Source organism: Fukomys damarensis, unplaced genomic scaffold, assembly GCF_012274545.1.
Source record: "Fukomys damarensis isolate Sample0158 unplaced genomic scaffold, DMR_v1.0_HiC HiC_scaffold_15, whole genome shotgun sequence".
NCBI lineage: Eukaryota > Metazoa > Chordata > Mammalia > Rodentia > Bathyergidae > Fukomys > Fukomys damarensis.
The window spans coordinates 40,490,221-40,504,187 of NW_022900927.1; the positions used below are offsets into that span (position 1 = coordinate 40,490,221).

Genomic DNA, 13,967 nt, shown 5'->3' on the forward strand with positions numbered 1-13,967 from the left:
GGCTCGCGCTCGCCCACGCGCTCGCCCTCCGCCCTGCCGGAGCTTTGCGAGGGGGAAACGCTTTCTCCCGGCATGCAGCGGGAGGAGGGATTTAACACCAAGATGGCGGACGGCCCGGATGAGTACGAGACCGAAGCGGGCTGCGTGTCCCTACTCCATCCTGAGGTGAGGGACCGTGCCGATCATATTCTTCGTCTGGCGGCCTCTGACCTTTCTCCCCCAGACTCGCCGAGGGCTGTGGCCGACGTGTGTAGCGGAATGGGATACGCTGAACTTGGGGAGGCTGGGGAAGCGAATCCAGGCCCCAGCGCGTCTGCGAGCGGATAACGGGGGAGGAGATAGCGGGGCGGGCCCGGCCGGGGCGGGCTCTGGGACGCCGTCCCTGCTGGTGCCTGGAGGACAGAGGTGGGGATGTTTAGGGAGTTGCTGTGTCGTAGCGCTGTCTGTGGGCGCCCAGGAGAAGAGGGCCTGGTGCTGCTTGGGAACCGCTTCTTAAACCCGTAGTCTTGCTCGGACCCCAGGAGCGAGGGGGCAAGGAGGAAGCGAGTCAGGTTTTGATTTTTTTTTCTCTTTTTTACTTCGCCATGGCGAGCGATACAATTCCTTCCATTTCTTCCACTATGGTTGGACAGTTACTTGGGCAAAGTGGTGTCCTTCCAGGTTATGTCATAGGCAGCGCCTTGGGACACCTTGTGTCGTTTACCCGTATTTGAGCATTTGTCCTTAAGCGATTAAAAAGACAGGTCAGAACTTTTGGGAATAGTCCCAAGCTCACAGTAGCACTCACATACCGCTTTTTTAGGAGCGGGAGGAAGACAGTGCAACACGTTTCTCATTACAGTGTGTCTTCCCATGTAATTAAACAGTTCTCTGCTCCAGGATCAGTCACATTCTGTACTTGTTTACCTCAGTTTTTAGTTAAGCTAGTGCTATGTTTAATTAAGGCCTGAAAGCAATTGTTTATGCTTTTTGTTTTTAATGATTCAGAGTGATGTGTGGGGAGGAGTGGCACAGCTTCCTGAATATCTTGAGAGATGAAAACAAATCAGTGTCTTCATTACAGAGTGCACAAACATGAAAGTCTTCTCCCTGGTTGCTTTGCATTAGGATGATTCTATTTGTGCATTTTGTACTGTACTACGACTTTTGAGTAAAAATGTGAATACCAGCAATCACCCTTTTACGTTATATGTTGATATTCGACAACCCTCTCGTGTTTCAACTTTATCAAATTTAGATGGGATAGTTACTTAAGAATATGTACCTGGACCTCAGAGAAGATGACTTTGGATTTCTGACAGAACTGTGCAGTAACACTAAACCTTTTTTTGACCGAAGTGATAGATAACATTTTTCAAAACTGGTATTGGAGAGACATCTCTTTAGGTTTATGTTTAGGTTCTAAATATGTCTTAGACGAAATAGTTTTCAGATGATATCTTGAAAATATTTCTAAGGAATTTTTGTATTCATTTGTTCCTGTGGATGTTTTCAAGTACTTAAATGGTATTCTATACATTCCAATATAGTCTTCTTAAATCTTTGTTTTGTAAAATTGTGTTTTGCTCCTTTATCAGTAATTTCAACTGATAATAAATTCAGAGATTGCTTAGTGTAGTAGAATGGCCAGTAGGTTTGAAGTTGAGAGAACAATCTTCAGATTACCAGGTTCGCCATAAGTAGAAAATAAACTTCCTCATCATTAGAAGTGACAGTTGGTAAACATGATAGATATAGATATAGATATATGTATATCTATATCTATATAGATATATATATATACCATTCTTTTTTACCCAGCAAGAACAGGTCTAATTAAATGTTTTAGATATTAAGCTCATGATTACGGACTGAAGTCTTTCTGTATTTTTTTCTGTGGTTTAGTGTCTTGCATCATTTATAGAGATAGAGTGGTAATTATGTTCTTTTGCTTTCTGGAAGTATGTTTTTGGGCATGCTACTTTTCAATTCTAGCTTTACATTTATGATAATATCATGATAATGCTTAATTAATGGGTAGTTGAGAAGACTAAATGAGATAATGTATTTTTGTTGTTAAAATAATCCCTTGGGAAGAGACCCATTCTCTGTCTTGGTGAGCAGTGGATAATAGTACTTTTAACTCCTTTTGGAGAGAACACAGGCTTTGAGTCCAACAGGCATGGGTTTAAATTCTGAATTTTTAGTAACTAAATGACCTGAAATAGGAACTTAATTTTTTTAACCTTCAGTTTGTTTATCAGAAAACTTGCTTGACTATAAGGGATTAGGTGAAACTATATTGAGGTTCAAGGAAAGGCACATTCTGGATGCTCAGTTAATTTTATTTCTTTTTCCTCTACAAGAAAGAGGAAGGAAATGTTATACATTTATTTTGGATTTGGTGACTGATTTAGAAACTTATATGGATTTTAATTTAGTAGAATAGGATTGTGCAGGAACATTTTATTTTACTTTTTATCTTCAGATTTACTGTCACAGAGTTCCTCACTTGTTGAACAGATCAGTATTTGTGAGACAAATGAGCCATTGCTTAAATTTCTTGTTAGTATGCAAACTGCCTGTTAAAACCTTTGTTAGAGGATTATGCAAAATGAAATCTTTTTAGAAGTACAGAATTTGGGATAAGAGAACCTTAGTTTTAAATGAATTAAATAATCCATTTAGTAAGTCATGTAAACATTTGTTTATCAAAAGAGACATTATAGGATAGTGGTTAAGAGCCAAGTTTTTTCTGGCAACAAACTGAGAACCTGGGTTTTTGCAACTTACTCTCATCATGGTAAAATTACATTTTCTTTATTTGTCAAATTGGGTTAATATTGCCTACTCTCTGGAGTTACTGTGATTGTGAAGTAGCATATTTAAATAGCCATCACAGACCTAGGCTATCAAGCAAATTGAACTATGTAAATACCCTGGAATATACAGTATTGAATACCGAAAGGGAAGTTGCTGTTAGTTTGCTTTCTGTTGATTATTCATTTTATCATAATGGAAGAGTCAAATGCTATTTAGAAAAAGATAACCTGATTATCAAGGGAAGACAGTGCTGGTCTTGGCTCAGTGACCTTGGGCTAGTTGATATTTAACTGCTCTTGCTTTGTTTGCTTATAAGACAAAGTGATTAGACCATATGATCTCTGAAATTTCTTTGAATTCTAATATTCTGATTATAAGTTGTGATTTCTCAAGATAACCAACTTGAGCATTTAACTCGATATTGGGATATTTGTAGCATTGTGTTGTATGGGTTAAAATAAAGATGATAGTGTACGATTTTCAAAAGTAATGATCTAGCCAGGAGCATATATGCGCATAAACACTCTGACAGAATCCAAGTGAGTGCTGAATGGAGTAGTTGTAGCTTGTAAGCACTGTCAGATTCCTGTCACTTAGGATGGTGAGTATAAAAACTTTAATAAAAGGACAGAGCCCATATGTTGGTCTGCAATCCCCCAGACTTGCATCACCAGTCTTCTTTTTCACCTACTGGTACATCCTCAGTAAATCCTCTCACTCTTTGATTTAATGAGATCACAATACCCTTTTCTGCCAGAGTATTGTAGGAGCTCTGTATTTCAGAAAGGTCTGACTCATAGCTTTGAACTGGATTGCCTAGATTATCTAGGGCTTTCATTCTTTGCTTTCTTTCTTTTTTCCTCTCAATTTCAAAACTTTTAATACTTTTTTCTCCTCCCCTTCTGTTTTAAATAACTTTTTAATATCATCTTTTATGTATTAATATTGGTATTAATATTAAATATTAGAACAAGTATTGCTACATCTACTCTTCACAGATTTCATAAAGTACTTTTCAAGACTTCTAAATCTTTAGTGATTTTCTAGAGACAAGGTCTTGCTTTGTATTTCAGGATGGCCTGGAACTCTGTGTAATCTATGCTGGCCTTGAACTCGTGATCTACTTTCCTTAGCCTTCTCAGTCCTGGAGGTGTGTGCCACCATGCCTGGAAATTTTTGCTTTTTTCACTGTAGTTTTTTGCTCACTTGATTTCAGATTTCAGAAAGCAGACAGAAAATTTCTTAGAAATCTTTTTTTTCTCTCTTAACAGTATACTGGCAAATCTTCCTTCAAAGCACATTTCTTTGCAATATGTAGTGCCTGATGCTCACTTAAAAAAAAAAAACCAACAAAAATGCTATAGGTCATATGTTCAGGTGTAAAAATGTTAGCTCTTAATCATGGTAACCATGGTACTAAATGGTGACTTTATGTGTTGTGGCAATCTAAAGTTGAAAATTACGTATAAAACCAAAAAAATTTTACTTGGTTTGAGAAATGCCATTTTTCTGTTTTGGGGGTCCCCTCTCATTTTAATTTGATTTTTGGGAATTATCTCAGAAGTGCTAAGGGTGGACTATAGAGTGGGTGAATATAGGAATATACAGGTTAGCTAGATATGATGGTGCACATACTATTATTTCCAGCATTCTGGGATACTGAGTCAGGATTGCAAATTTGAGTTTAACCTGGGCAGTTTTGTGATTTAGCAAGCCCTAGTCCAAAAAAGGAAAAAAAAAAAAAAAAAAAAAAAGAATTTAGCTCAGTGCAAAGGCTTTGAGTTCAATCCCAGTACTTCAAAAAACCAAACCTGGCCGGGGATTTAGCTCAGCGGTTCGGTTGCCTGCCTTTCAAGCGCAAGGACCCGAGTTCAATCCTCAGTTCGAAAAAAAACCAAACCCAACAAATAGGTTAAAAGTATGAGCAATGGTTTTAAGATACCTGGATTCAAATTGTAGTTCTGTGCCTTACTACACATATGACCCTGGCAAAGTTACTGAATTCTGTGTCCTAGTTTTCCAGAGCAGGATGGGAATATAAAAGTATCTGCTTTGCCAATTAATTATAAAGATTAAATAAGATAATGTATGCTGTGTCCAGCAGTTGATACACACAATAAATGTTAGCTATTAATGTTGTGATAACAAGTTAGTAAATTCTCAAATTGATAAATCAAACAGCTTAAACATAATACACATATTGTGTAATGGAGACAACTAACGGAATGACTAGTATAATATTGATTGTCTCGGTATTGAGGAGAGGGTGGACAGGATATTTTATCTTTTTAGTACAATTTGATCTTCTTGAAGATGTGTGCTCTGATTTGGAGAGTATTTGTTGAGCATGTAAGTATGGTCTTTGACTCTTCAATGCTGCAAAATAATACATTGTAAAATAGAAAATTGTGTACTTTCAGATATCTCAGGATACAGGAATGTGAGTATATGTGTTTCTGTATTTTTGTTTTAATTAAAAATGAATTGTCTTCCTTTCCTGTCATAAAAGTAAGGAGTATTTTCTAAAAATATGGTGAAAGTTTAAATTAAAAATTTTATTACAGTAAACGACACATTGCCATTAATCTCACAAGATACTCTCTCTCCTTCACTTCAAATGCATTTATCCCATCATTCTTTCCACATTCTGAAGTATTTGTGAAAGTCTTTAATTTTACTATCCTGGCTGTATCAGTTACCTGAATCAGTTCAGATTATTATATTTCGTATTCATTTTGACTTCGGAGAACAGCCAGAAGTTACCTATGCCAGATTGGGTGAATAAGGTGCATAAAGAAACAAGATAGTGTTTCTACAATCCTGTTGTTGGATGAGACTTGTCATTAGCATTCACTGTATTTTTAAGTTACACCTCAAAGACGCACATGAAAGAGGACTTCCAGAACTGCTTCAGAAATTGGTAAGAATGATAGACTAAGTGTGTTTGAAGCAAGGGTTGGGGGTGATTTTGAGAGGGATCAATGGTCTGTGTCTTTTACTGTAATTTAAAAAATTTAATCATTCACTGGATATTTTGATCCTTCTTTGTTTTTTTTTTTTTTTTTTTTTTTTTTTGAGACAGGGTCTCACTATGTAGTTGAGACTGAATATGACCTGGATCTCACCATGTAGCCCAGGCTGGTCTCAAACTCACAGCAATCCTGCTGCCTCAGCCTCCCAGTGCTGGGATTACAGGGGTGCGCCACCACACCCGGCTGATCCTTCTTTGTATATTAAGATAGTTGATGTTAAGCAGTTAAAGGTGTTTTTATTTTAGGGGGAGCTGTACTGGGGATTGATCTAGGCTGAGCTGGAATTTGGGATTCTGATTCTCAGAGAGCTGGGATTATAGGTGTGCACCAGTATGTTCTGCTAAGTCAAGGTATTTTAAAATGTAGTGTGCTTTTAACACAACTGCCAACCATAATGCATTCCAAAAAGGTATTTCACTGTCAAGGATATATACAATTCTCATTATATTATTTTGTGATTAGATTTTTTTTACAGATAGATAAAGAAGAAAATAAATATCAGATATTTCAACTTTGGAGTTTGAAAAGTTACTATTCAAAGCAATATTTATAAAGTACACAAAACTTTCACCCAGTGTAATATTTATCTAGTCCTAGGATAATAGTTTCTTTTAGGTTTTTCTTAAAATTGAGCTGTCAGCAGCTAATTTGAAAGCTTGGTGAGAAACTTCAGCCTTCTATGAAAGAAATACTGTTATTTCCTTGTCTATAAAGGGTTAAACAATACTTTTTTGTGTTGAAATTTGCCAAAATGAGTTATTCCATACAAATGTAATGTATGTATGTATACAGATATATGTCTTTTGTTTGATAAATCAGAGTGCTTTTGTGTCTTAGGATCACCTATCCCATAGTCACTGAAATTGTAGAAGATGATAGGGCTAACTGCATGAAGCCTTTTTTTTTTTTTTTTTTTTTTTTTTTTTTTTTTTTTGGTACCGGGGATCGAACTCAGGTCCTTGTGCTTACAAGGCAGGCAGCGGAACTGCCTTTTTTGTTTATATCAGATGGCTGGTGTGTTTATCATTTATTTTGTTCTTTGAAAAATCATGTGGGAAATAAATTCTTAGTTGTTACTGTACTGTACCTTGGTTTAACTTTTAAGAATAATTTCCCTATTTGAATACTTGTCAGTTTATGAAAGATTAAATGAGGAATGAACAAAACTAGTATGACTATCTCTGTTTCCATGGAAAAAGTAAGTCCTTTGAGCTGAATGCAAAAGTTGCTTATTTTGTTAGAATCCTCTGGTTGTGAATGTCAGCAGTCCTGTTCATACTTGAGTGAAATAGAGAATTTTTTCAGACAACCCAAACTCAGGATGGCAGGGGTGCAATTGGACTGAACAACAATTGGAACCTGAGATGAGACCACTTCTGAGACTTAATCTCTTGTCTCTTCTTTTTTTCCATTTAGTTTCATTTCTTTCTAATAGGGAGCAACTTTCTTCTGTGTAGTGGGGACAAGGACAGCTTTTCAAATTTTTATTTTATGGCCATGTGACTCCAATCTAATCGTTAGAGAGGGACTGGATATCTTCCTTCTTTCCCCACTGAAAAGTGACATTGGGTGGTCCTCAGTTAGTCTAAGCTTATGATCCTTAGGCATCATAATTGGCTAAGATCACTTGGTTAGAGCTGGGGAAGGAACAGTTTTCCTTGAGGTAGCTGGGCAGGCAAAGCTATTTCTGTCATTTATATGAAATATTTTATTTGCTTTGTTTCTGACCTTCTAATTTTTCTAAAACATTTTAAGTGATAATTATAGTCCATTGAATTCACTCTTCACAATAAATGTACTAGTGAATACCATTCTTTATAACAGTGTAGACCAGGATTTGAAGATTTTTTTTTTTTTTTGGTACAAGGCCAGATAGTAAATATTTTCAAGTTTGTGAGTCATATGGTTTCTATAACACTGTTCAGATGTGCTGTTGTATAAAAGCCATAAACAATATGAAGATGAATAGGCATGCTCTTGTTCTTATAAAACATTGTTCATAAAATCAGGTGGTGGGCCATGGTTTGCCGACTTCTAATCTTGACAGTATATAGAATCCACAAGAAATTTTTGTAAAAATATTTCAACACATTGAATTCTGTTACTCTGAGCTATATAATAACTTCATTAAAACTGGATTTATGTGGGAAATAGGTTTGATGCAGTAAGAATATGTGTTTACTTTAGAATATTATGGGAAGCTTTGTCAAGAGTACACATCCTTCTGTAGATAACACCTTAAAATTTCTAATGCAGTATTTGTATTTATGGTATGTATAATTTGCAAAAATTTTAAAGTAGTTCTGATAAACATTTCTATATTTTATTCTCCATTCTTTAATACCTACTTTGATATGTGGGGAAAATGTATTACAGGAGGGAGAAGGAAGCTAATTTGATGCTTAATAAATGAACTGTACTGTGTCCTCAGTGTGATCAAGATAATAATAAAAGTTATAATTGATCACATGATTATATACTAGGCACTACCCTTAATACTTTTGCATATATTCATTCATTTCATTCTCACAGCTTTGTATATCTATTTTACAAACCAGAATTGAAGCAGAGAGGTCAAAGTAACTTGACTTAGAAAGTAGCAGAAACTTGGCTAGAAAGTAGCAGAACTATATTTAAATCCAGATGGTTCCTGTTTTTATAGCACAGTACAATGTGGTAGAAATGATAAAAAGTTGATAATTATTTGATAGACACTAGCTAGCTGTGGTTGCAAATGTTCTCATATTTTGTTTTGAATTTTTTAGTAGACATTTTTTAAGAGCCATTTAAAATTGATAGGAAAATAGAGGAGAAAGTAGAAAGAATTCCTGTATCTTTTGTCTCCAAACTACATAATCTTCTCCATTGTTAGTGACCAGCAAGAGTGGTATGTTTGTTGTAGATCAACCTCCGTTTATGCATCATTAATCACTCAAAGTTGGTACTTTACTTTATGGCTCTTAGTGTGCTGCATTCTGTAGGTTTTAACACTGTCTACCATTACAAAAGATTCCTTGCTTAAAATTTTTCTACTTAGCATCGTGCAAAAGCCTGGGGCAGCAGTAGGTGGCATACTCTTGCTTGGTGCTATGTGGTGGCAGTGAGCCACAGTTTCTAGTCAATATGCAGTCACAAGGGTAAACAGCTAATTTTCTATCTTAGGTATTTTAAATGCACCTAAGATATTTTTGACTTATGATGGATTTATTGAGGCTTCATCCATTTATAAGTTGAAGAGTGTGTATATATTGCCATGTAGAATAGTTTTACCGATGTAAAAATCCATTGTTCTACCTTTTCATGTTGGCATTTTTACTGTCTTCATTGTTTTGCCTTGTGCAGAATGTCATATAATACATTGTGTTGCTTTCCAAATTGGCCTCTTTGAATTCATTTTGCATTTCTTCATGTTCTAACATGGCTTGATGGCATGTTTCTTTTTAGCACTTCATTAAACCTGGGTTTATGGATTATTTATTGTTTGGCTGTACCACAGTTTATATAAGCATTCATCTCTATTGAAGGATATCTTGGGTGATTCCAAATTTGCTCATTTACTTTTCACTGTAGGTCTGTCAAGTACACATTAAACCATTTACAGATTAGGAAACATATTAAGGGGGTAAAATAATCTTTTGAGGTTCAAATCACTAGTTGGGAGAATTTGTTTTAGAGCCTAAACACTGACTCCCAAATCCATAATCATCTTCCATATAAATTAATAGGTCCAAGCACACTTATTTCTTATTTTTTACTACACAGTAGAAAAACTTTTTATCAGTTATTGTCAATTCTTATTTGACATTAAAGGAGCCAAGGGAGTATTCATTTTTGAGATTTGTTCTAAGCATTTCTTTGAGTAACCCTTTGAGTTGAAACAATGAAACTATATTTCCTTAAACATTCTTTTTTTACAATTTTTTTTGTTCATTTTCCTACCTTATGTAAATAATAAGGTAAAATGTATTTTCATTAGTTCTTTGAAAGGAGACAACTTCCATTGGAATCACCCTGTGTTGTAGATGGGATTGGAAGTAGAGATTCTCAGTGTTGAATCTATGGCAATAGTTGATAAGGGTACAGTTGGTGCTGGTTAAATGGGTGTCTCTTGAGGGTTTAACCATTTTTGGAAAGTCCCACTGTTATTTGTATTAATTATAAATCTAAAGATTTACTGACCTATACTTTCCTACTTAATAGAATGTTTTGGGTACATTTCTAGGAGAATAACATAGTTCAAATGCCACATCCATGTGTAATTAACAGCTTGGCCTTGGGCAAATTACTTCACCTTTGTTTTCTTACCTAAAAAATGGGAGTAACAGCACTAACCTCTTTAGGTTCTTTATGAGAGTAAATGCATTTATGTACCATTTGTTGTAGATTTTAACGTATGAATTTTACATATTCGGTCTCTGAAATTGGGATTTGTGTTTCATACTTTATAGTATCCCTTGGTTTGGTTGAGGAGCAGCAGAGATTTCCTTAGCTGCCATTCATTACTTGTGCATAGGCCATCTTTGTGTTTTTTTTTTTTTTTTTTAATGGTAGCATAATTCTGTGCTTACAGTCCCCCATTTGAATCAGCAGTCTGATTAAGGGACATTTTAAAAAAGTATAAATCTCCGTTATTTTTTGAAAACTGTGGATAAATTCTGGTAGGATCAAGGAAACTCTAACATCAAATTAATCGTTTGGAAAGAAATCTTAGAGATAAAAGTGATAGATTGTTTTAGGAAATGCTGTATCCCAGTGTTTTGGGTGGCTCATAAACAGAATAGAATTGGCAACTCTTGGTTGAACAGTACTATAATTTAGAAGAAAGAGGCCAATCTTGACTGAAGTTTTAGCAACACAATAACCATTTTATTTTATTTTTCTCTTTTTGATATATCCAAAACAATGGCAAATGATAAAAATCTATCCAAATAAGTCAATAGAAAGATTTTAATGAGTATAAATAGCCCTCCAAGTAGTAAATAGTAATTCTGAGTGATAGGGAAGTATTGTCATTCACTTGACAGTATTTTCATACTTTATGATACAGCAATAGTACTGCTTACGCTCACTGTCCAGAACAGTACCTGGAAAATAGAACTAGCTGTTTATTTTATGATCTTTACATTTTTTCTGCAGTTCAGTCTTACTGAATGCATGAATGCATGAATGGCACGAATACCACTTTGAATCTTATTCTTACCTTGGATATTTTATCTCTTCATTATCTCACTGAAATTGTAAATCTTCATAGTAAATGTAATCATGAATGAATTGGTAGGTATTGATTTCTGTTGAAATTTGCTCTCATTTTAAACACTGGTAAATATCCAGGGTCTACCACATGTTTATGGAGAAAGTTAATTAACTCTATTTGGAAGTTCCTGTTATTTCAACTAATTTGTGTCCTTTTTCTTTCTTTTCATTCAAGTAATGTAATTAAGTCCAAGAAAAGGGACATATATAGCAGGTAAACAAATGACAAAGTAGAATCTAGCATTATGGCAGGCACAGCAAAACAAATACAAACTTAAACTTTCTGAACTATTGCCCTTACATCTGATTTATCCTACATTATTGAATAGCATATGAATTTTCAAGGTACCAAAAATTTAAGCACCCACATGATTTTTAGCTTTCAGAATCAGTGATACATCATTGAATAGTATGGAAGAGGCTATAATAGAAAGTGAAAGTCCCACATTTCCCTGCCCCAAACAAACACATCTCTCATTCTTTAGGAGTACCATTACTTTCTAGTATACAGAGAAATTTTCTGTGCAAATAAAAGTATTTTATTTACTTACACTTATTTTCTTGTTTTTATTACATTCTAATATATTGTAAAGTTTGTATTTCTTTTTAGTTTGAATACACATCTATTTTACCACATAATGATCTTTCCTATTTTTGTAGTGTTTAGGCCCGCACTTGTGTAGTATGGTAGCCAACAATGATATATAGTTGTTTAATAACAATAGGTAATGTAAAAATTACATTTCCAGTCATCCTGCTCAAATTTCAAGTGTTTATTAGTGGTGTATAATTAGTAACTATTGTTTTGGACAGCACAGAATTGTAGAACATGCAGAAGTTCTATTGGAAAACATGACTGTAAGGTCTAAAAAATTTGTATTTCATTTTTTAAAAATTACTTTTTATCTTTTGAAGCATGCTTAATTTGGGATAAATTGGACAAATTTAATATATTCAAATTGGTAACTTTTATTTAAACATTTTATTTTACAATAACTAGATTCATATATGGTTGTCCAGTAATACAGATAGATCCCATATAACCATTACCCAATTTTTCCCTTGATGGTAACATCTTACAAAATTGTGGTATGAATCCACAGCCAACAAACTGATACTGAAACAGTCAAGATGCAGAATATTTCTATCGCTACAAGGATTGTTTATATTATCTTCTAATAGCCGTATTGTTTTCTTTCTATCCCCCAACCTCCCATTAACTGGCACCACTAATTTCTTCCCCATTTCTATAATTTTGTAATTTTAAGATTTAAGTGGAATCATTTATATAATCATATGGGGTTGCCTTTTTAAAAACTGAGTGTAATTCTCAGGATTTGTCAAGGTTGTATACGTATCAGTAGTCCTTTTTATTACTGAATATTATTCCAAGGTATGGATGTACCACAGTTTATTATTAATCTGTAAGTCATCAGGGTTGTATCCATACTTTAAATATTTGTGTATAAGTGTTTGAGCATAAAATTTCATTTTTCTAGGATAAACTAGAAGTGCAATTACTGGGTCATACATACAGTAGTTGGTATTAACATTTGAAAGAAACTGCCAAACTGTTTTCTAGGGTTGTAGACATTTTATAGCCCACCCAGTTGTGTATGAGTGATTTGATCTCTGGATCCTTACCAGTACTGGTCTTGTCCTTTATTATTTCTATTGTGTGGCTTCTTTGTAATTTGATCAAAAGGTTAATGTCCCAAGAGTGTCCATAAGCCAAGCAGACACTTTCTAGGTTAGCCCTGGCAGAGGAAGAAGGTGGGAAGTTAGGTCCTGATGTGTGTCAGGTAAAACAAATGAGGAAATAAAAGCAAAATGCATGAAACAGAAGAAATTTATTACAGGTTCGTAGTGGTTAAGGGTACCATTTGGAAGTAGGGAGGGGGAGAGAAAAATAAAGGGAATCTTTGGGATTATGACTTTATTAAGGTCCATGGGAGTTATACTCTTGGTTTTCCTGCGAGCAGTTGTGGATTGACTAGTTTAAAGCAAACACTTGTGAAAGGGTGAGCTTATTTATTTGACACTGGTGTTGACCTTTAGGGTTACCACAGTTAGCTATGAGGTATGTTGGGTTTTGGGTCAGTGAGATGCAAAACAAGCAGGCTGTATTGCAAACTGTCACACTGGAAGGTGAAGTTTTACCTAAGCCAGTCATGACACAGGGTTTAACTATGTTTCAAGTAACTTATGTCAGACTTAAAAGTGGATGGCAAGGCAGCACCTATATTAATCAAGTTTATGGCACTTTTTCATTTCAACCCATTCTAACAAGTGCATGATAATAAGCCATTGTCAATATTCATTTCCCTGGTACTAATTGATGCTAAATATCTTTTTGTGCACTCATTTTCATTTGTATCTGCTTTAGAGAATTATTTCTTGTCTGAGTTTTCTAAGGCTGTTATAAAATAACATAGGCTGGATGATGGAATTCTTTTTTATACCACAGTTTTTTTTTACACTGCATTTTTGAAGGCTAGAAATCCAAAGTCAGGATGTTGGCAGATTGGCAGATTTTGTTTCTTTTGATATCTTGTTTGTTGGCTTGTAGATGGCTTCCATCTCACTGTATCTTCACATGATCATTTTATTTATCCACATTTCTCTTGGAAGAACAATAGTCGGGTGGGTTAGAGCCCACTCTAACGGTTTCATCTTAACCTAATCATTTCTTTAAAGAACTCAGGTCCAAATATAGTTAACTTTTGATATATTGGAGGTTAGGTACTTTAACATAATGGATTTTGGAGGTATGTATTTCAACCTGTAATAGTATCTTTTGCCCATTTGTTAGTTGTCTTACTGTTCAGATTTGAAGGTCAAAAATATATAATATATATTTATATAAAATATATATTTATA

The 13,967-nt window shown here is 34.8% G+C and overlaps 1 protein-coding gene across 4 annotated transcripts in view; it reads left to right on the forward strand.

The window, feature by feature from the left end:
• The first annotated feature begins 6 nt into the window (after positions 1-6).
• The window catches only part of Zdhhc17 (zinc finger DHHC-type palmitoyltransferase 17), a 78,339-nt gene continuing 64,378 nt past the window's right edge, over positions 7-13,967 (forward strand). For all 4 annotated transcript variants that reach the window (XR_004517289.1, XR_004517290.1, XR_004517291.1 and 1 more), the window contains exon 1: positions 7-165. Coding sequence is in view for 1 of the 4 variants with exons in the window: in XM_010639535.3 (XP_010637837.1) it covers positions 73-165 (93 nt within the window). In the remaining 3 variants the exon portion in view is untranslated. The remainder of the gene's footprint in view (positions 166-13,967) is intronic.